This window comes from Dictyostelium discoideum (assembly GCF_000004695.1).
Source record: "Dictyostelium discoideum AX4 chromosome 2 chromosome, whole genome shotgun sequence".
Taxonomy (NCBI): Eukaryota; Evosea; class Eumycetozoa; order Dictyosteliales; family Dictyosteliaceae; genus Dictyostelium; species Dictyostelium discoideum.
In genome coordinates this window covers 1545437-1569719 of record NC_007088.5, presented here as the reverse complement: position 1 = coordinate 1569719, position 24283 = coordinate 1545437, and the positions used below count along the sequence as shown (strand labels likewise).

General features: G+C 23.5%; 6 protein-coding genes and 1 pseudogene across 6 annotated transcripts; 4 read left to right on the top strand and 3 right to left on the bottom strand.

The window, feature by feature from the left end:
* Positions 1–293: 293 nt before the first annotated feature.
* DDB_G0272434 (hypothetical protein) lies at positions 294–5270 on the top strand (the record flags this gene model as incomplete). The annotated part of the gene is made up of 6 exons (XM_640152.1): positions 294–401; positions 782–907; positions 1126–1398; positions 1555–1865; positions 1911–4987; positions 5077–5270. 6 exons carry the CDS (start codon positions 294–296, stop codon positions 5268–5270), a joined length of 4089 nt encoding a protein of 1362 aa, XP_645244.1.
* Positions 5271–5639: 369 nt separating this feature from the next.
* acpB (subunit of heterodimeric actin capping protein cap32/34) lies at positions 5640–7000 on the bottom strand (the record flags this gene model as incomplete). Its single annotated transcript, XM_640151.1, has 4 exons — positions 5640–5840; positions 5954–6313; positions 6509–6708; positions 6916–7000. 4 exons carry the CDS (start codon positions 6998–7000, stop codon positions 5640–5642), a joined length of 846 nt encoding a protein of 281 aa, XP_645243.1.
* Positions 7001–7867: 867 nt separating this feature from the next.
* Positions 7868–9412, top strand: DDB_G0272432 (hypothetical protein; the record flags this gene model as incomplete). The annotated part of the gene is made up of 2 exons (XM_640150.1): positions 7868–8111; positions 8223–9412. 2 exons carry the CDS (start codon positions 7868–7870, stop codon positions 9410–9412), a joined length of 1434 nt encoding a protein of 477 aa, XP_645242.1.
* Positions 9413–9746: 334 nt separating this feature from the next.
* Positions 9747–10960, top strand: DDB_G0272278 (hypothetical protein; the record flags this gene model as incomplete). Its single annotated transcript, XM_640149.1, has 2 exons — positions 9747–10214; positions 10388–10960. 2 exons carry the CDS (start codon positions 9747–9749, stop codon positions 10958–10960), a joined length of 1041 nt encoding a protein of 346 aa, XP_645241.1.
* Positions 10961–12380: 1420 nt separating this feature from the next.
* On the top strand, positions 12381–14270 carry DDB_G0272162 (hypothetical protein; the record flags this gene model as incomplete). The annotated part of the gene is made up of 1 exon (XM_640148.1): positions 12381–14270. One exon carries the CDS (start codon positions 12381–12383, stop codon positions 14268–14270), a length of 1890 nt encoding a protein of 629 aa, XP_645240.1.
* A 352-nt stretch (positions 14271–14622) lies between these two features.
* DDB_G0272164 (hypothetical protein) lies at positions 14623–15075 on the bottom strand (the record flags this gene model as incomplete). Its single annotated transcript, XM_640147.1, has 1 exon — positions 14623–15075. The coding sequence occupies one exon, from the start codon at positions 15073–15075 to the stop codon at positions 14623–14625; it is 453 nt and encodes a 150-aa protein (XP_645239.1).
* A 1115-nt stretch (positions 15076–16190) lies between these two features.
* On the bottom strand, positions 16191–24261 carry DDB_G0272428 (annotated as a pseudogene; the record flags this gene model as incomplete).
* Positions 24262–24283: the final 22 nt, after the last annotated feature.

Below are 24283 nucleotides of genomic sequence, written 5' to 3'. Positions count from 1 at the left end.
GTGTGATATTTTTTGAAATCCAAAATATCTACTCTATCTATGATCATCTGTCATAGAAAAACCCGACAAGCATATATTTTTATTAAATGGATTCATTCCAACTGCTTTCATTTCAAAAAACCACTGATATCTTCCTTTTCAATGATTTTTATTTATTTTTCATTTTTTCGAACGTTTTTCTCACACAAACTCCGCGCAATGATAATTTTTCCCAGCAACAATATCATTTTTTTTTTTTAATCCCTTTATTCCCTTTATTTTCAATTTTTCATATAAAAAATAATAATTAAAAAATGAAATTAAATTTGATTTCTAATTTATTATTAGTTTTTATTTTTTTAAATAGTTTAACTTCTTTTTCATTTGGACAAATTTGTCCAAGTGGATACACATGGAATCCTGTAAGTGTGTGATTTAAATCGATCACTCGGAATTTTTTAACCCCCACTAACATCAACTATTTTTTATTTTTTTTTTATTTTTTTTTCTTTTCTTTTTTTTTTTTCTCCAAATCATTAATATTTAAATATTAAAAATCAAAAATAATAATTTAAACTATGTAATATTCGATAATAAAGGGTAGCAATAATTGTCACTCAGGCTCAACCTTAATTAGTTCTTCTTATGTAAGTACCATTAAAAAATAATAATAAATTGATTTTTTTTTTTTTTTTTGTATTTTTTTTTGTATTTTTTTTTTTGCATTTTTTTTTTTTTTTTTTTTTTTTTTTTTTTGAAATGGTTGTATACTTATTATTAAATTTATTATCCTTGAATTTAGTGTATAACATCTTCTGGTGTAAACAATGTTTATCTTGGTTATACAGCAGCACCAAATTGCCCAGCTGGGGCCACATTAAAAGCTTGGAACTATCATAATATAAAAAATAATCAAGTAAATTCAGTTGTATGTTTATTTTTAATGATAATGAAATTTATTTTTTTTAAATAATTTACTAATTTTTCAAAAATATGTAAATAATAATAATAATAATAATAATAATAATAATAATAATAATAATAATAATAATAATAATAATAATAATAATAATAATAATAATAATAAATAATAATAATAATAATAAAAATAATAATAATAATAAAAATAATAATATTAATAAAAAGGATTGCCAAATGGCTAGAGTTATTACGGATATGTCTGTTTTTCGTTCAGTTGGTGGGTCCTGTGGTGATGGAGCTACAACTTCACCATGGTCAAACCAAAATGATACTTTGGATAATACAAATAGATATTTTGTATCATTTAAATGTGATGTCCCATTATATCCAAATACAGTTTTCGAAGTAAATTCTTCTCCATCTGTTTCACAAGCTGGTAGAGCATCATGTGAAAGCAGTCCCGGAGCCAAAGTTGGAGTAGTTTCAGTTTGGGACTATGTAAGTATTTTTTTATTTTACAAAACAAAAAAAAAAAAAAAAAAAAAACTTAAGTTGGGAAAATAAAAATTTTTAATTCTAATTAAATTATTATTATTATTATTATTATTATTATTATTATTATTATTATTATTATTATTATTATTAATACTTTAGGGTCAAAGTGTATGTCAAAATGGATATACAAATTTCCCAGTATGTTCAACTGATATTGATGAATGCACAACTGGAACTCACAAATGTGTTTCACCAGCTACCTGCGCAAATACTCAAGGTAGTTACAATTGTAATTGTCCTGCTGGGTATACAAAGAGTACAGATGGATTATCATGTATCGATATCGATGAATGTGCTACTTCCAATGGAGGTTGTGCTCAAATATGTACCAATACATTTGGTTCATCCACCTGTAGCTGCGACACAGGTTATACACTCAATTCAGACAAAAAAGGTTGCACTGGTAAGTAGTATTGATTAGTTTTTTTTATTTATTTGTTTTTTATAAAATAGAGTTTGACTCTAATATTTTTTGAAATAATATCCTATATAGATGTTGATGAATGTGCAACTGGAGCTCAAAAGTGTGTTTCACCAGCTACCTGTGCAAATACTCAAGGTGGTTACAATTGTAATTGTCCAGCGGGATATATAAAGAGTACCGATGGGTTATCATGTATCGATGTAGATGAATGTTTGGTTAATAAAGGTGGATGTAGTCAAATATGTACAAATAATCCAGGAGGTTTTGAATGCTCTTGTCAAAGTGGCTATTCAAAGAATGGAGCTTCTTGTTTGGATATTGATGAATGCAGCTTAAATACTCATAAATGTAATGGTTCTAGCCTCGCAGTTTGTGATAATTCAATTGGCAGCTATAACTGTAAATGCCCATCAGGTTTTATTAATCCTCCACAAGATAGATTCTCTTGTCAAGATCAAAATGAATGTTTAGATGGTTCCAATAAATGTAATTCACCATCAATTTGTGAAAATTCAATTGGTTCATATTCATGTAAATGTCCAACTGGTTATATTAAATCCTCAAATGATGATTTTTCTTGTGATGATGTTAACGAATGTTTAGATGGTAAAAATGGTGGATGTCAACATAATTGTACAAATTCAATTGGTGGTTTTAGTTGTTCATGTATGCCAGGTTATAGTTTGAATGGTTTCTCTTGTGATGATATTAATGAATGTCAAGATGGTAAAAATGGTGGATGCCAACAAAATTGTAAAAATTCAATTGGCAGTTTTGAATGCTCATGTGATCCAGGTTATATTTCAAATGGTTTCTCTTGTCAAGATATTAATGAATGCCAAACAGGAGATAATAAATGTGTTGGAGAGTATACTTCTTGTCAAAATACAAATGGTTCATATTTATGTGTTTGTCCATCTAATGGATATTCAAATAATGGTACCTACTGTGAAGATATTGATGAGTGTTTAGATGGTAATAATGGTGGATGTAGTCAAATATGTAAAAATTCAATTGGTAGCTTTGATTGTTCATGTCAACCAGGTTATAATGTAAATGGTTTCTCTTGTGATGATATTAATGAATGCCAAACAGGTGATAATAAATGTGTTGGAGAGTTTACTTCTTGTCAAAATACTGCTGGCTCTTATTTATGTGTTTGCCCATCCAATGGATTTTCAAATAATGGTACCTATTGTGAGGATATTGATGAATGTTTAGATGGTAAAAATGGTGGATGCCAACAAAATTGTAAAAATTCAATTGGTAGTTTTGAATGCTCATGTGATCCAGGTTATAATTTAAATGGTTTATCCTGTGATGATATTAATGAATGCGAAACCCAAGATAACAAATGTTTTGGTGAATTTACTTCTTGTCAAAATACTGTTGGTTCATACTTATGTGTCTGCCCATCTATTGATGGATTTTCAAATAATGGTACCTATTGTGAAGATATTGATGAATGTTCATCAAAGGAATTGAATGAATGCGGTTTAAATACAGTTTGTGAAAATAGAAATGGTAGTTATATTTGTCAATGTAGCCCAAGCGATTACTCACATTCATCACAATTTACATGTGAACCAAAACCAATCATCACAAACTTTTATCAAAAACCATCAAGATCCAATGTATTCATTGTTGAAGGTTTACATTTTGTAGAATTCGCAACAACTATTACTATTGGAGAAGAGATGATGGTTTGTCAATATTTAAATGGTAATGATACATATGCAGAATGTTCAACTAGAGAAGGTAAAGAAGTAATTGGGAAAGTTTTAGTTGAGGCAAACGATATTCTATCAGAACCATTCAATTTTTCAGGTGCACCATTTGTTATTGAATATTTAAATAGTCCATCAACCATTGGTGGTTTAATTACAATTAAAGGTAGAAACTTCCCAACTTTAGGTTCAGTTCAATTAATAATTAATTCAGTTGATTGTCCAATCTCACAACCATTATCAAGTGATCAAATAATATGTACAATTGGAGAAGGTTCAGGTAGCTTCAATTATATTAGATTATTAAATGAATCAGTAACAAACACTGACTTGATGTATTTAACCTATGCAAATCCAATTATTTCATCAGCATCCAAAGTTTATGCAAGTGGTGGTATTTTAACTGTATCTGGTTCAAACTTTGGTATTGGATCAAAATCTATGGCAACACTTAATATTGGTAATAAACATTGTAGTAATGTTGAAATCAAGTCTCATTCTGAATTAACATGTGAATTGGAGTCAACATCAAAAGTCTATACTAATATAATAGATTTGGTTGTTGATGGTTTACCAGTTGCAAATGATTATTATTTCACCTATTCAACATTAGAATCTGGTAGTTGTCCAGGTGATTGTAATTCAGACAGTGGTAAAGGTATATGTACATCATTTGGTTGTAAGTGCGCAGATGGATTCACTGGTATTTCTTGTAATGAAACATCAGGTGGAATTATTCCAAAATTCCCACCAACCAATCCAGAAACCCCTTCAATCGATGTTGATAACAATGGTGATAATGATGGGTTTGGTTATAAAATTACAATTGTTAGAATTGAAGAATTGGATTTTAATAATGCAATAATTGAAGAAACTTCATTCCCATTATCAAATGCAAAATGGAATGGTAGTTCAAATGCTCCAAATCAATGGATATTCAATATTACATTGGAAAATAAATCATATTTAGAAGCAACTTTTGAATACTTTGAAAAATCTAGAAACATTACATTTGCATCAAGTTCATTCATTATTCCAGCAGAATCATTAAAACTATCATTTAAAACAATGAAATGGCCATTCCGTTCAAAATTAAGTTCATTAAGAGTTGTCGTTCAAACAGATACAATCGTTAAAAATGAAGATGTTGAAAAATGTTCAATCAGTAACTCTGTTACTACCACCTATAATCAACACCTTTGGAGTACAACTGAAAACTCTGAATCTGGCATGGTTGCAAGATTTGTATCTTTGGCTGAATTGGATTCCACCACTCCAATCACTGCCAACATCGAAGATTTATCATATAGCTCAAATAAAAAAACTTCAATTATTGGTATTTCAGTTCCATACTTTTCAAAACAATCAATTATTGACCCAGGTATTTATCTATTAAACCCCTCTCCCCCTCTAATTTATCATTATATATTAATTTTTATTTTTTTTTTTTATTTATTTTTTTTTATAAAGATTTTGGAATGCTTTTGAATGTTGAAAATAAAAAAACAGGTGATTGCGAATCAGATGATAAAGCAAATTGGAAACTTGCCACTGGACTTTCTATTGGTGCTGGTGCCACAGTTTGTTTAGCTGGTTTGGCTTCTTTCCTTTATAGAAAGAAGAAAAAAGAGAAAAAATTTTTAGATGGTTTAAGTAAACGTTAATTGTTTCTACAATAAATAAATATATAATTTATAATTATAAATTCACTCATTAAAAATAAATCTAGTTTTATGTTAATTTGGGATTTTTAATTTTTTGTTGTTTAATTAAACAAAAAAACTGGAAAACTTTTTTTTTTTTTTTTTTTTTTACTATTTTTAATAAAATCAATAATTGGAATTTAATTATAAAGTTAACAATCAATTCTTCTTTTAAACTTTGGTTTTTTTTTTTTTTTTTTTTTTTTTTAATTGTAAATAAATAAATAATTATTTTTATTTATTTTATTTTTATTTATTTTTTATTTTTTATTTTACGTGTGACAAGATATTAATATAGAATTGGTGAACAAGAGTGAATTAGTTTTAAATTTATTTATTGAGTTCATTGGCAATTTTGAAGTTTTTGACTTTTTGCCAGTTGATTTTGGTACGATTGATTGGAAGAGCACGTCTAAGGGCTTTGAATGTGGTATCACCCATAGTGGAGTAATTGTTATCAAGTGCGGTGTGGAGGTTAAGTTCAGCTTTACCAATTGCTTTAAATGCATTGACTGCAGTTGATTGTGCATCCTAAAGTTTTAAAAAATAAATATAAAAATTAATTAGTAACTATTTGATTTTTTTTTTTTTTTTTTTTTTTTAATTTGAATTCAAAAATATATATATATGAATATAAAACTTACAGCAGATGGTGAAGTAGTTTGTTTTTGAGTGACAGTGTTTAATTGAACATTACCATCTTCAAAGTAATGAACATTAACTTGAACTTTACCATTTGAGGTTACATTACCACTACCTGGTTTGAAAGTACAGGTCCAAACTGATCTCCATCTACCAGAGTAGAAAGCGTTTGGTTTGTATATGCAGGTAGAGATACAAACGGTAATTTTAATACCTTCTGATACTTTGGTACCATAAACGGCACTTACACCATTTGGATAATATTCATTACAATATTTGGTTGCTTCTTCATCAAATGCTGCTCTGTATTGTTCAATATCTTGTTCAATTTCACCTGATGCTGAACGTTCACCAGTGACTTCCTATTAAATTATTAACAAAAACAAAGATTTGCAGGTTTTTTTTTTTTTTTTTTTTTTTTTTTTTTTTTTTTTTGTAAATTGATCATTAATTGAAAAGTTTTGTTTTGGTAAAAATTGAATAAATTATAAATTTTATGTTAGTATGGTATGGTATGTTTTTTTTTTTTTTTTTCCCTAAAATAATTAAAAACATACTTGTTTAATATGATCATAAGTAATAACTTGTTTATTCTTTGGATCTAAATATTCGTTGTTGCTAATTTCACCTTCTTTGGTAATTAAAGCTGAACCTTTTGATGTTTGTACACTAACCATTTGTGATGTATTGTATTCTCTGAATGTTGAACCAGCTGAGGCATTTAATAATGATTCACTTGGAAGGAGAGCACGAACATCTGTTTTTAAAACAAAAATAAATAAAATAAAATTATTTTAATATTTAAGAATTAAGAATTTGATTGTAAGGAAAAAAAAAAAAAAAACTAAACACACCACACACTGTCACCTAATAAATATAAAAAAAAAAAAAAAATCCTATCTATGAGACGAATATGTTTTCGTTGTTCATTGTTGATTCCAAATAAATTAAATTAAATTCTTACCTGAAACAACTTCCATAAATTCGCATGGTGGTGCATTTAATAAAAAGTTTGTGGCGATTTGAACGAGTTCTTGATTTGAGGCCATTTTATATTATTATTATTTTTTTATATTTATATATATTTATCGGTAATAAAAATAATATGGTTTTTTTTATTCTATTAAAAACAAAAAAAAGTTTGAAAGGGTACAATATAAATACAACAAAAGCAACAAAAGCTAAAGATATAGGCAATAAATAGTGATGAAGTAAAAAAAAAAAAAAAAAAAAAAAAAAAAATTAAAAAAAATTAAAAAAATTATAAATTTTTTTTTTTTTTTTTTTTTTTTTTAATTTTAAAAAAATCCAAAAAAAAAAAAAAAAAAAAAAAAAAGCCAAAAAAAATATTTTTTTATTAAGATAAAATCCCAACCCATTTTTTTTTTTTTTCATTTTCACATTTAATTATCTTTTGAAAACAAAACATTGAGTTTCCAATTAATATCATTTAAAAATTTTTTATTTTTATTTTTATTTTTGTTTTTATTCCATTTTAGTCCATTTATTGATTTTTTGTTATAATTTTATTATTTTTATTATTTTTATTATTTTTATTTTTTTTTTTTTATTTTTTTTTTTTTTTTATCCTGTTATGTGACAGGCAACGGTTTCCAAAATTTTCATTTTTTTTTTATTTTTTTTTTTTAATTTTTTATTTTTTTATTTTTTTTTTTATTTTTCCACACCCATCATTATTTTTTTTTTTATTTGTAAATTAATTCATTTCCCTACTACCCATCTTAATTATTTTTTTTTTTTTTTTTTGATTAAAATAAAATAAAATAAAGAATAATAAAATAAAATAAAAATAAAATAAAATAAATAAAATAAATAAAACACTACTATAAAATAATTATAATAATCAATTATAGTTATATTTATAGTAGTTGTAATAGGGAATAGAATAGTTAAATATGTTGGTTGAATCATTTCTTAGGTTAAAACTTAAGAGTAGTAGTGGTAGTGGTAGCGGTAACAGTGATGATGATATTAATGGATACAATATAAATTTATATTATATTTTAGGAATTATAGATGGATTACTATTCTTATGGGCATTATTCCAATTAATTAGAATACTCATATATAGTAGAAATGGTGCAAAAAATTTAAAACCAAAACTTATTTTTCATTTTATCATTGCTGTTACAATGTTAGGTAAATATATTTCAAAAATAAAGAAATAAATAAAGAAATAAATAAAAATAATAACAATTTATTAACTTTTTTTTTTATTATTTTTTTATTTTCTTTTTTAAATTTATTTAGTAAGAAGTGGATTCTTTTTTTCATCACAAAAGATTAATAACTATGATATTGTTCTTATTTGGTATGAGGTATCAAGTATGTTATTGTTTGTAGGATATGGTTGTTTATTATTATTTTGGATGGAATTATATTCAAGATTCTCTCAACCATTTACAACGGCAAAAGATTTTTGGAATATTTGGATACCAAGAGTAGTGGTATTCACAACGATAATGGTTTTAGCTTTGGTTGGTTGGATTGTAACCTTAACAATATGGGGTAAAACTGAAGATAGAAGATTATTATTAGATCAAATCATTGAAGGTATAATTAGTGGATTGTTTTTAGTTGCAGGATTTGGTTTCTTAATTTATGGTATCTTATTATTTGTATCATTTAAAAAATTAGATAAACATAATAAAATTATAAATAGTAATAATATTAATAATAATAATAATAATAATAATAATAATAATAATAATAATAATAATAATAATAGTAATAATATAATAATACCGAATGGTAATAATAATAATGAAATTAATAATAATAATAAAATAAATATAAGTGGTGGTATAAGTAGTAGTGGTAATAATAATAAAGGTCATCATTTATTAATTAATAATAATGGAAGAAAAAGAAAAGGTATATTACAATCACCACCAGAGGCGATTAGAGCAGCAGTTGTTGGTAGTATTTGTACAGTTTGTTTTTGTATTAGATCGATTATCACATTGTACAGTATTCGTGAATCGATTAATGATCCAAATCAGTCTGGTACAACATCATTTAATTTGGGTTGGGAATTTGAATTGGCTTATTTCTTTATGACTGAAATTTTACCAACAGTTTTAATGATGTTTAGGTTAAGAAAAATGAAAAAGAAGAGAGCTTTATTATTAAGTGATCCACAACAACAGCAACCTCAAAATAATAGATATTCATCTCAATATTCATTATTAACATCTGCTTCATTTAATCATCTTGTAAAATCAAATAAAAATAATATTAATAATAATAATAATAATAATAATAATAATAATAATTACCATAATAATATTAACTCACCATTAATATTAAAACATGATGAATATAATAATTATTCTTCCTCATCTTCTTACTCATCATCAAATAGTGAATCTGATGAAGAGTCTTCCTCTGAATCTTCTGCAATTCCACCATCTTACAAAACTACAATATTACATCAATAAAAAAAAAAACAAAAAAAAAAAAAAAAAAAAAAAAAAAAAAAAAAAAAAAAATTACCATTAACATTAATAATTACAAACAAAAAAAAAAAATAAAAAAAAAAATAACTATAAATCTAAATAAAACTTCATTTTTTTTTTTTATTTATAAATCATAAATAAAAAAATAAAAAGAAAAAAAAAAAAAAATAAAATAAAAGGTTTATTAAAAATTTAGTTTTTTATTTCCATGCTTTTTTTTTTATTTCTCATCAATTTTCAGGTTGGTTTTTCATAAAATTCATTTTCAAATTTTTTTTATTTTTTTTATTTTTTTTATATACATAATTAATAAAAAATGAATTTAGAAAATTATAATGATAAATTATTTTTTTCAATTTGGAGAAATATAGTTTTAAGAAAAGTTATAATCAATGAATTGAAATTATTTAGTATATTTAGAAAAGTTAATTTCAAAATAAATACAAATGAAGAATATCAATATTGGTTAGATTATAAATATAAAATTTATTTGAAAAGGGTCAGGTTCTTTATTAGTTTTCAAGGTCTTAGAATTTTTGATCTTCAAAGATTGATATTGACATTATTATCATTACCAGAGAATATTGATACAGTTGAAATTGAAACAAATTCAATAATACCTATATGTAATATATTTAATCCTGGCTTCATACCTCGTTCAGTAACATCACTAGAATTAATTGGTTCATTTAGTTCACCATTTTCAAAAAATTCAATTCATTCAAATTTAAAATCTTTAATTCTAAATGATCAATTATCTTTAAAACTATACCATTTATTGAATGTCTAGAGGGTGGCAATTGTAGTGGTAGTAGTAGTGGTGGTAGTCATTTACAGTATTTGGATTTTGGTAAAAAGAATAAAAGTATAGATAGTTTTAAAAAAAGTATATATGAAGTTAAAAGGTTACCACAAAATTTAAAAGTATTGTTATTACCAAACTTTTTCAATCAAGAGATAGGTAAAGTATTTCTACCAAAAAGTTTAACAAGTTTAACATTTGGTGATTCATTTAATACAGAGATTGGTGAAGGTTGTTTACCATCGTCAATCACTTATTTAGAATTTGGATACCATTTTAATTGTGAAATTGGGAAGAATGTATTACCAAAGAGATTAAAAATATTAAAATTTGGTGAACTATTCAATAAATCTTTAAGTACAAGACAATGTTTTTATAATAGAAATAAATTGAAGAAACTTTATCTTGGTAGAGAATATCAAGGTGAGTTTATCGAATTTACATTCCCAAAATCATTAAAAGAGTTGGTATTTTCAATTGGCTGTAAATTCAATCACCCATTGGAAGTTGGTGTGTTACCTCCATCGTTAAAGACTTTAATTATTGGTGAGCGATATTTTAAATCGGAAATTGAGTCTTTGCCAATATCTTTAAAATATTTATCAATAAATTGTAGTCAATCAATTGAGAATGTATCACCATTTTTAAAGAATCTTAAAAAATTAGAATTAACATCATTTTTAGTGCCTTTGGTTAGAAGGATATTGAATGATACTGATTTTCATTAAATAATTGAACCGAGATTAGTCTCAACACAGTCGCATCCATATTCAAATCAAGAACAGGTGCAGTTGGAAGATCAATCTTTAAGCTCACTATTTTCAAATAAATTATTAAAATTAAAAAATTATGAAGGTCCATATAACTTGTTTTTAAAAAAATCAAATTCATTAAGATCATTAAAGATAACAAATCATTTCACAAATCATTATCAATGTGATCACTTTTCGTCATTAATTAAATCAATCGAATTTTTAAGCCTTGCCTTTGAACATTTAACCCCCAAGGTTTTTACAAAAATGAAGAATTTATAATCAGTGATATTCAGTAGTCATTATTATATTCAACAAATTGGTGGGATAATATTTCCAAATACATTAACAAATATTGAATTTGGTTTTGGTATTAAAGAAATCATTGATTTTAAAATATTTCCAAATTCATTACGTTCTTTAAAATTGGTTGAATTTAATCAATTAACGTTACCAAATCTACCAGATTCTTTAACTTGTTTATCATTAGGTTCAAATTTCAAAGGTACAATATCAAGTGATTGGTTAAAACCATCAATTAATCATTTAATTTTATTGTGTGTTGATTGTAAATTTCAATTTCCATTACCAAAATCAACAACAATTTACATATCTTTTAATAATTATAATGTCATTGAAAATCAATTTTATTTTGAAAATTTAATTGAAAATAATAATTTAAAAATATGCTCTGATAATTTTATTAATTCAATTTATGATAAAAAAAAAGAAATTAAAATAAATATTAATAATAATTGCACATTAATAATAATATTTTTTTTTTTATTTTTATATTTTTTATTTTTATTTATCCAATTGTTTTTTTTTATCTTTTTTTTTTTAACCGAAATTTTATAGGGTTAAAAAAAAGAAGAAATTTTTTTTTTTGATTTGTAAAATAATAATAAAAATATCTGGTTTATACAAAGTCAAAAAATTTTAAGTAAATAAAAAACAAAAATATCTAAAAATAAATCAACAAATAAAAATAAAACTAAAAAAAAAAAAAAAAATCTGAAACAAACCAAGTTTGTAACCGTCGTTATTAATTTTTTAAGTAAAAAAACCACCTCTTTTTTAATTTTTATTTTTATTTTTATTTTGGTTTTTTTTTTTATTTTTTTTATTTTTCATTTTTTTTTTTTTTCTAAAAATAAATTTTTATAATCAATTTTTTATACTTTTTTTTTTTTTTTTTTTTTTCTAACAATAAATTTTAAAAAACTAAAAATTTATGGAAAATAATAATGATTTTTTATTTTTTTTACTATGGAGAAATGTATATATTAGAAATCTTATATTTAAGGAAATGATTTTTTTAAATAATTTTAATAGGGTTGATTTCAAAATAAATACAGATAAAGAATATCAATATTGGTTAAACTATCCATATAAAATGTATTTGAAAAGGGTTTATTTTTTTATTGGTGGTAAAAAAAATATAAATAATCTTCAAAGAGTATTATCAATATTAGAATCATTACCAGAGAATATTGATACAGTTGAAATTGAAAATAGTTCACATCGACCATCAGCAAATATTTTTAAATCTGGGTTCATACCTCGTTCAGTAACATCACTAGAATTTGTTGGTTCATTTTATTCATCATTTTCAAATGATTCAATTCATTCAAATATAAAATCTTTAATTTTAAATGATCAATTATCTTTTAAAACTATACCATTTATTCAATCTTTAGAAGGTGGTAGTGGTAATTGTAGTGGCAATGGTAGTGGTAATGGTAGTGGCAATGGTAATGGTAATGGTAGTGGCAATGGTAGTGGTAATGGTAGTATTAATGAATCATCAAATAAATTAAGATATTTAGATTTTGGTCAAAAGAATAAAAGTGGATATAGTAATTATCATAAATGTGAAATTAAAAAATTACCAAATAATTTAAAAGAATTGTTATTTGCAGATTTTTATAATGAAAAGTTATTTAGGGGTTTATTACCAAATAGTTTAACAAGTTTAACATTTGGTGATTCATTTAATACAGAGATTAATGAAGGTTGTTTACCATCATCAATTACTTTTTTAGAATTTGGTTATCATTTTAATTGTGAAATTGGAAAGAATGTATTACCAAAAGAATTAAAAGTTTTAAAATTTGGTGAATCATTTAATAAATCTTTAAATAACTATTGTTTTTTAAATACAAATAAATTAGAAAAGCTTTATATTGGTAGAGAATTTGATAAGAAATTTAAAAAATTTACACTTCCAAACTCATTAAAAGAATTAATATTTTCAATTGATTGTAAATTCAATCATCAATTAGAAGTTGATGAGTTACCGCCATCATTGGAAACTTTAATTTTTGGTGAACATTGTTTTAAATCCCCCATTAAATCAATACCGACAACTTTAAAACATTTATCAATTAGTTGTAGTCAATCACTCAGAAATTTAAAACCATTTTTAAAGAATCTTGAATCGTTAGAATTAACATACGTTTTATTATATACTAAAAAACTTTTATTACAATATGATGATTTACCAACTTCAATTAAATCATTGAAAATTATAGAACCAAAATTGGTTTCACCAGAATTACAACCTCAACATTCAAAAATACATTTATCAGAAGAACAATCTTTAACATCACTATTTTCAAATCAATTATTAAATTTAACACAATATGAAGGTCCATATAATCAATGTTTAATAAAATGTAACTCATTAAGATCGTTAACAATTACGAGTCATTTTAAAGATCAATTTGAATGTGATCACTTTTCAACATCAATTGTATCAATTAAATTTTCAAGTTATAAAAATGAAAAATTAACACCAAAAGTATTTATGAATATGAAAAATTTAAAATCAATAATATTTGATTACCATTTTAAGCATCCAATTAGTAGAGTAATATTTCCAAATACATTAACAAATATTGAATTAGGTTATGGTATTCAAGAAGTTATAGATTTTAAAATATTTCCAAATTCATTACGTTCTTTAAAATTAAATCAACCATTAAATCAATTAAATCTACCAAATTTACCAGATTCTTTAACTTGTTTATCATTAGGTCCAACTTTTCAAGGTACAATATCAAGTGATTGGTTAAAACCATCAATTAATCATTTAATTTTATTTAGTGCTATGTGTAAATTTAAATTTCCATTACCAAAATCAACAACAATTTACACATATTATAATAATTATAATATAATTGAAAATCAATTGTGTTTTGAAAATTTAATTAAAAATAATAATTTAAAATTATGTTCTGGTAATTTTATTAATTCACTTTATGATAACTTAAAAAATATTTAAATAAAATATATTATAATCTTACAGAAAAAGCATATATGTTAATAATCTTTTTAATCTTAAACCGTTTTAATTTAATTTTATTTTATTTTTATTTTTATTTTTATTTTAATTTTTAATATTTTTTTTATTTTTATTTTTATTTTTATTATTATTATTCTATTTTTATTTTCATTTTTTTCTTTTATTATTATTATTATTATTATTATTATTATTATTATTATTATTATTATTATTATTATTATTATTATTATTATTATTATTATTATTATTATTATTATTATTATTTTATTTTTAATATAAAATAAAAAAACAGTTAAACTATTTATGTTACATCTTGAGTGAATAACAGTTTTTAATCTGGAATTTCAAAGAGGCCAATCAAAACACCTTCAATAGCATCTATAAAATCCCAATAATCTTGAGGGAGTACTTCAGCAAGCTCTTGTAATATTGATATTAAATCATCCAATGAATCGAAAAAACTGGTTAAATTTTTCCTTATTTCGAGACAACGTATTAGATTAGTAATTGCAACCTTAAATTCATTACCACAATCTAGATTTTTTCGAGAAAGAAAATTATTTGTATCTTCATATACTGTTTTGAGTATTTCAATAGCTCGTTCTGCCCACACAGGATTATGAATTTCTAAATTTTGAAAAGCATTGAAGATTAGATCGCTGATTGCTTGTGGATTAATAATATCACCATTTGAACTACTACTATAATAAATTTCTTCACACCTACATGCATCAAACTCTTCAGGATCATAAATTTGACATGCGTCCATGTCGAGTTTATTCATTTTGGTGTGAAGATTTTCCTTTTGTTAAGGTTTGAAATAATGAATAAAAAAAAAAAAAAAAAAAAAAAAATTTTGGTTTTTGAAATTTTTTTTTTTTGTGAATTTTTTAAAAAATTTATTTTTTGATTGTTTTGATGACGAAAATTGCATCGGTGATTTCCCTGATGCGATATTTATTTTCTTTTTTTAATTTTCTTTCTCTTAATGTTTATTTATTGTTTATAATTAATTTTTTTTTTTAAAAGAAAGAAAATTATTTTGGGTGTGGTGTTCTTTTTTTTTTTTTTTTTCAATTATATAATTTTTTTTAATTATTTTTTTTTTAATTATTTTTTTTTTAATTATTTTTTTTTTTAATTATTATTTTTTTATTATATATTTATATGTAAACACAACATTGTGTGTTCAGTAATACCAAACTACTTTTTTTTTTTCACCCAATTTACTTAGGGGTAACCAAACAACCTATACTCCAATGCTTTTTTTTTTTTTTTTTTGATCAAAAATTTAGCCATTTTGAGAAAACTGATCAATTTGGATGTGTTAAAATTTTTTTTATATTATTAGAAAAAAAAAATATATTCACAAGGTGCTGAAGTGGTATGGGTATTATAAAAAAAAAAATATATTTGAGAAGTTTTTAAAAAAAAAAAAAGTATAAAGAATTTTATAAAATTGAGTTATGCTGGTTTGGTAAAAATCTAAAGTTTAGAATTAGATATAAAATTAAAAATTAATTTATCGAATTTAATTTTACAAAATTTCATTAAATTAATTTTTAATTTTTTTTTTTTTTATTTTTGGTTGTGGTTTTATTTTATTTGGTATTATTTTTATTTTTTATTTTGAATTTAAAAGTAATACTTTTACCCTTAGTTTCAATGATGGTTTTTTTTTTTTAAATTTTTTATTTTTTTTTTTTTTATTCATCAAAAAAAAAACAAAACTTCTCCAGTGTCTATTTAAAAGAATAAGAAAATAAATAAAAAAAAGAAAGAAAAAAAAAATTTTAAAAATGGCGAAAAAAAAAAAAAAAAAAAAACTTGATTTTAATTAATAAAAAATAAAAAAACACAAACCTTTGACTGTGTTTTTTTAATTTTTTTATATTTAGTTTATAATATTTTCTTTTTAAAAGTATAACTTAAATGTTTGATTATTGAATTTTTATCAACATTATAACCATTAAATATATTTTTTGAAATTAATTCATTTTTGATAGCTTGATTAAAATTATACTGACCATCAATAGATAAACTATTAAAGAAATTTTGATTCTTTATGAATGATGATAATGTTTTACAAGATTCATTATCATAAATATCTAATTTTTTAATGAATTGTAATGTTGAAATTTTACGCCAACCAAGATCATTTGATAATTGGTTCATAATGGTACCAAAAGAAATATGATCAACAATTAAATTAAATGTAATTAAATTATTAATTGGTGATAATGATTTACATTGATTCCAAACATTTGAAGATATGGTTATTGATGATATCGATTTGCTCGCAAATGTTACCGGTACTAAATTTAAAAATTGATTCTCTAATTCCGATGGCCATGTATTCATTAGATAACAAGATTGTAATAATAGCATAACAATATCATTATCTCTACCAATACCTGTGTTATTATCAGAGAATAAAAATGGTAATCTTATTATCATTATTGGTAATCCATGAATTTTATTTGCATTTCTTAAACGATATTCTTGAACAATTCTATTTTGTAAATATCCAGATTTAATATTATCAATTGATTCCAATGGTGGTAAATAATAATCATCATCAGTATTTGGATCTTCTTGATAAACTCCAATTGCTGATAAATGAATTAATTTCTTAATTTTATTTTTTAATGAAAATTTAACAAATTGGTTTATACCTTCTAATTGTTCATTAAATTCTTCATACTTTTTATTTAAATTTCTATCAGTTGTACAATTTAAAATAATATTAACTTGATTTGATAAGTTATTATAGTCTTCATTTGATATTCCAAATTGTTCTTTTGAGTAGTGACCACATACAATTTCAATTCTATTAATTTGATCATTTGTTAATTTATCAAATAATTTGTATTCTTTTAATAGTTGAATGATTGTTTTAAATCCTTCTTCTTTTGAATTGTTATTATTTATTAAACAATAAACTTTTTTATAATTTCCTAAAATTATTAAATCATTTAATAAATAAATACCAATAAAACTAGTTGCATCTGTTAATAATACAATATTTTCATTTTCATTATTAAAAATTATTTGATTTCCATTTAAACCTATTATTGAATCATCTAATTTTATTTCATTTTCCCAATTAATTGTTGAACCTATTATTTGTTTCTGTTTATTTTGATTTGATTTCTTATTTTTATTTAAATTATTATTATTATTTTTATAATTTGATTTTTTATTTAATTCATTTTTTACAAAATTAATTAACTGATTAATTGTAATTTTTTGAATTTGAGAAATTGATAAAACATTTGGTCCGATTACAAATTGTTGATCCAAGTATGTTTTTAAATTTACAACTGTTAATGAATCTAATCCATAATCGACCATTTTAATATCTAAATTAATCTTTGAAACTTCAATTTGTAATAACTCTGAAAATTTATTTAAAATTTGATCTTTGATTGAAAATTCATCATTATCATTAGATTCATCATTATTTGATTGATATTGATTGGTATAGAAATCTAATTTATATTGAAGATGATTTGATCTTTTAGAAACTAGTTGAAAATCAAAGCCTACAATACATTTATTATTAAGTTGATCTTGATTTTGTAATGCTAAATCGATTGAACCTAAAACTGTACCGATTGAAATAGTATTTAAACCAGTGGTTGTAAATAGCTTTTCAACAGATTCATTTCTTGCGACATATCCACTTTGTTCAATTATTGAATATTTTAATGAAAAACATTGAATTCCTTTTCTTCTTAAATATTTCGAGAATGAATCAATTACTGCATTTGCACAACAATAACCACATTGTCTTGTTGAACCCATTACAGATGCCATTGATGATGAAATTATATAATTCTTTAATACCATAGCTTTTGAACTAATATAATCATATAAATTGATTGCACCAATTGTTTTTGCACTATTTGAATCAATAATTTGTTGTAAATCAATATCTTCAGGTTCTGATTGTACTGGTACGAATGCATTATGGAATATAGTTTCAATTGGTTTTAATTCTTTATTTGATTTATATAATTCATCAATTGATTCGAATAATTGATTTTTGTTTGAAATATCAACTTGTTTAAAATGAATATTTGTTTTTAATCCTTTTTTTCTTGCTCTTCCAATTTCAATTTCTAATTCATAATTAATTGTTGATTTTGATAAAACTATTATATCTTTAATAAAACTATTATTGGTATTATTATCTTGATTTGGATAATAATATAATATCCATTTAATAATTGTTAATGATAATCCTTTTTGACCAGTAATTAATATAGTATTACCAAATGTTGTATTATTTAAATTGTATTGAGGTGATTGGAATAGATAATTATTTTCAAATGAATTATTTAATTTAATAATTGAATCTTGTACTACATTTTCAGTAGTTTGAAAATTTACAACGATTTTACCAATATGTTTTCTTTCACTAATATACTCTACTGCATTTTTAATTTCACTAACTGAATATTCAATAATTGGTAATAATTTTAATTTTCCATCTTTAATCATATTGACAACAATTTGAAGTGTTTTTTTAACTTTTGAGAAACTTGGTGTCATAACTTCAACAGTTGAATAACCAATGAAATATTTAAATTTATTATAATCAGTTGTTTCAGTTGTTGATAAATGGGTGATTGATAAATCAACGATACGACCACCTTGATTTAAAAGTAAAAAATTTGATTCCATAAATTCAATTGATAAAGTATTTAAAATTAAATCAACTCCATATGATAAGGTACCATATTGAGTGAGTGATTTGCCTTTGCCTTTTTTAATTTCTTTAATTTTCTTTTTTATATCTTGAACATAGTCAGTATTTCTAGTTGAATAAATTTCAGTTATAAATGAACCATATCTATCTCTTAAAAATTGTTCTTTTTCTTTTGAACCAACTGTAACGAATAATAATGATTTAAATCCAATTGCTTTTAATATTTCAATTGCTGCTAAACCTATACCACCTGTACCTGAATGAATTAAAACAGTCTCTTCATCACCCTCAAAATCCAAATTACCTTGAACCAATAATGAATAATATGATGTGATATAAACCAATGGAATTGAAGCAGCTTCGACATATGATAAACAATCTGGTTTTAATACAAATCTATCTTGATTTGTAATTACATGTGATGCTACTGAATGAAAACAAGTACCTAATACTGAATCACCAATTTTAAATTTATTTACTTTTTTACCAATTCTAGTGATAATACCTGAACATTCCCAACCAATTTGTGGATCAGTTGAATCACCTATTTCATTTGTTGCTTCTTTTGGTACTAAACCACGATAAGTTAAATTGTCTTTAAAATTAATACCACTTGCTAAAACCCTAACTTCGACTTCATCTTCTTTTAATTCTCTTTTTGCTAATAATTTAAATTCTAATGTTTGAGGTTCAACTTTTGTCATTAATTTGTTTGTATCTTTAATGAATGAATTTGATTTATATTTCATTTTAATATTTGATTCTAATTTTAAATGTTCATAGTATATTTTATTATCTCTTATAATATATTCTCTTTGTATATGTTTTAAAGGATTTGTTAATTCATTATGAAGTATTAAATCATTTAAATTAATTTCATAAATATCTGAACCATAATCGATTGAATATATATTTAAATCAATATATTCTGAAAAGTATTTAAATGCACCAATTACTGAAGTACCTAAATAATTCGAACATGTATTTTCATCGTCAGCAGATGTTTGAGAATTCTTTGAAACTAATATATGTTTACATTTACATTTGGTCTTTAATAAATATTGATTGATTTTAATATATTCAAATGTAACTTGATTAAAATTAATTTCATTTAAATCGTTAACTGAACTAAAGAAAAGAATTAACGAGTTATCTGTCAATGGATTTGTTTCAACATGTTTTTCAAATTGCTCAATTGATGTAATTCTTACAACACCAAAACTACCATCATTTAATATATCTGAAATTATATTATCTTTGTGACCTAAATTTGAATCAAATTTAATAATTTGATCATATGATGATATTAACTTTGATATCTTTTGTTGACTTGATAATACGATTTCATCAATCGTTGGTTTTTGAACAAATAATAAATATGGTTCATATGATGTTGATATGAATTCTTTAAATTTTAATTTATTAACTAATAAATTATTCCATTGTTCATTTGTTAAATTATCATTATTGTTGTTGTTGTTAGATTTGAAATTAAATGATAACCATTGTTCATATAATTCAATTTGTTTATCGACTACTTTTGATTTATAATGTGTATCCATTATAATTAAATAACCATTTGAAATTAAAATTTGATTGATATTATTGATTGTTGAATTGAGTTGTTTATCTTTATTTAAATAATTAACACCATTAACAATAATAATATCATAATAAGATGGTTTGAAATTTTGATCTAATAAATCTTCATTTATATTAATAGTTTTAAATAAAGTTTTAAATGATAATAATGTTGATTCTGGAATCATTTGTTGAATTTTATCTTTAACAGCTTGTATAAATGTTGAATCTGAATAAGTGAATTCGATACTAATTTCTGATAATGGATTCTCTTTAAATAATAAATTTATTTGATTGATAATGATTTCTGATAATAAACCAATACCACAACCAATCTCTAATATTCTAAATTTAATTTTTTCATTTAAAATTGGTTTAACTGAATTTGTTATAATATCTTTAATAATATCATTTTGTTTTATATAAGGAGTATATAATTGTCAATACATATATGAAAATTGTCATTTTAATAATGTTAATTTTAAAAGTCAATTAAATGAACCAAGCAGAAATGAAACTATTCAATTTAAAAAAGCATCTTATTATTTACCACATTATAAATTTGATGATGGAATTTATTTCACTCAATCACAATCGGTATTTAATTATAAAAAGAATGGTTTTTCAACTAATCAACTTGGTATTCGTAATGAACAATCACCATTTATATCATATACATCATATATTGATATTGCAGAAGAACCATTTAGATTTTTAAAAGGTCACGCAGCAAAAGGTAAAGCATTATTTCCAGGTTGTGGTTATATTGATAATGTTTTAAGAGCATTCCCAAACCAAGATTTAACAATTCATAGTATGGAATTTAAATCACCATTACAATTAATCGAAGGAATTAAACAATGTTTAACCACAAACATTTATTCAAGTGGTAAAAATGAATATAGAGTTGTATTCAATTATAAAGATAATAAAACTGGTAAATGGATATTATCTGCACATGGTAAATTTACAATATTGAATATTTTTACCAATTGAATATTTTTACCAATTGAATATTTTTACCAATTGAATATTTTTACCAATTGAATATTTTTACCAATTGAATATTTTTACCAATTGAATATTTTTACCAATTGAATATTTTTACCAAGATTATTTGTTTCAATGTATTTGAAAATGTTTTCAATTGCTTTTTCAAATAATACTGCATTTCTAGTATTTTCATATATGTATTGAGAATTAAATTGATTGTCTTGGCCAAGTTTGAATAATTCACCTGTTACTGTGCTAAATATTGGAATGTTTGGTTTGTTTGATTTAATATTATTGGTTGATTCTAAAACTTGATCTTTAATTAATTCTTGTTTTGATGAATGGTATGGTGATGGTGATTCTAATAAAAATGAAAATATTTGTTTTTCTTTTAATGAATTTGATATTTTTTCTAATTCAATTCCATCACCACAAACAACAATTGATGATGGTGAATTGTAACAAACGATTTCAACATTTGATGATGATGAAAATTGATCTTTAAATTGTTTTTCATTTAATCCAATTGCTAACATTTTACCTAATCCAACTGTTTGTTTTTGAAGTGTACTTCTTTTGTAAATGATTTCACATGCTGTTTCTAAGTTAATCATACCTGAACAATAGGCTGCTGATATTTCACCAAGTGAATGACCTATAATGATTGTTGGTATAATACCCCAATGTTTATATAATTCAAATAATGATATTTGAATCATTAAAATCGATGATTGTGCCATTGTTGGTTCATTAATGCTAATTTTATCATCATCTTGGATTGATCTTAATTTTGATAGAATTGAGTATTTAAAATGTTTTTCAAAAATTGAATCGATTAAATCCATTGTTTCTCTGAATTTTGGTGAGTTTTTATAAAGCTCATTGCCCATTTTATTCCATTGAGGTCCTTGGCCACAAAATACAAAAACAAGAATATTATCATTGCTTTGATCATTTTGGTTACCACCATCCTCGGCAGATTTTACAAAATTGCCAGACATGTTACCTTTGGTTGATATGATTTGAGTATTTGAATTTAAATCATTCCAATCATTTGCAAAAATAACTGATCTTTGGATTAATGTTGTTGATTTTGAATAAATTTGATTATAAATAAAATCTTTAAATGGTAAATTCTTTGATAATTCTGATGAATTATTAATTAACTCTTCTTTAATATCGTCTAATGATTTTTTGGAATTTGCTGAAATTGGTATTAAATATTTAAAATCATTTGATAATGTTGGTGATGTTGATGATGTTATGGTAAGTGCGTCATTAGATTGGTTTGTATATTCACTTAATAGCAAACAAACATTTGAACCAGTAATACCAAAACTATTGATTGCAATTGATACTTGTTTGTTTTGTGGGAATGGTGTATTCTCTGTACTTACTTTAACTTTCCATTCTTCAAATTTAATGTCACCATTTGGTTTATTAAAATGAATGTTTTTAATAAACTGACGATGTTTAAACATTAAACAAATTTTCATTAATGATGCAACACCCGATGCTGGTTCTAAATGACCAATATTTGATTTAATTGAGCCAATTAATAATGGATTTGAACTTAATTTGACAGACTTAAAAATATCTGAAACTGCTTCTACTTCAATCGGATCGCCTGTTGGTGTACCAGTACCATGTAATTCAAAGAAATCAATATCGGATGGTTGAATGGATCCATTTGTTGATTCAAATGCTTTAATGATATTATTTGATTGTGCAGATTTTGATGGTTTCATAAAATTACCTTTATTTAATGTACCATCAACATTTGAATTACCACCACGAATGATTGAATAAATTTGATCACCATCATTGATTGCCATTGATAACTTTTTTAATATTAACACTGCAACACCTTCGGCACGTACAAAACCATCAGCTGATTCATCGAATGCTTTACATCTACCACTTTTACCAATGATATTAATAGTTGTAAATCCTCTACTAATATGGGGATTGAATATAAAATTACAACCTGATACGATTGAATAATTACACTCTCCATTAATAATTGATTTGTAACCTAATAAACATGCATTTAATGAACCTTTTTTTTTAAAAAATATATATATATATAAATATTAGACCCTTTCCTTTTTAAAAAAGAAAAAAAAAAAAGAAATACTTACTTGAACATGCAGTATCGACAGTTAATGATGGACCTCGAAAATCAAAACAATATGATATTCTATTTGCAATACTACCAGTTGTTGAATTGAAAACATTAAAGTTTGGCTTTTCATAATTCTCTGGCATCGATGTTGAGTAATCAGAAGCAGATGCACCAACGAATACACTTGTATATGTACCACGTAATGATAATGGATCAATTCCAGCATCTTCAAAAGCTTCCCATGTTGATTTTAATAATAGTTTTTGTTGTGGATCAATTTGTTTAGCTTCGGCAGGATTAATACCAAAATGAATTGGATCAAAGGACTCCCAATCCTCCAACTCTACTAAACCAGCATCTTTACAATGAATTTCACCTAAATCTTTAAAAGAATCTGACCATCTATCAGATGTTTCAACGATACCATCAAATCCATTCAATAAATTTTGCCATAATTCTGTTCCACGATTACTATTACCTGGTAATCTAAAGCCAATACCAATTATCGCAACATCTCTGTCACTATATTTATCATTATTTTTTAATTTAATATCCATTATATATATGGGAAAAAAAAAA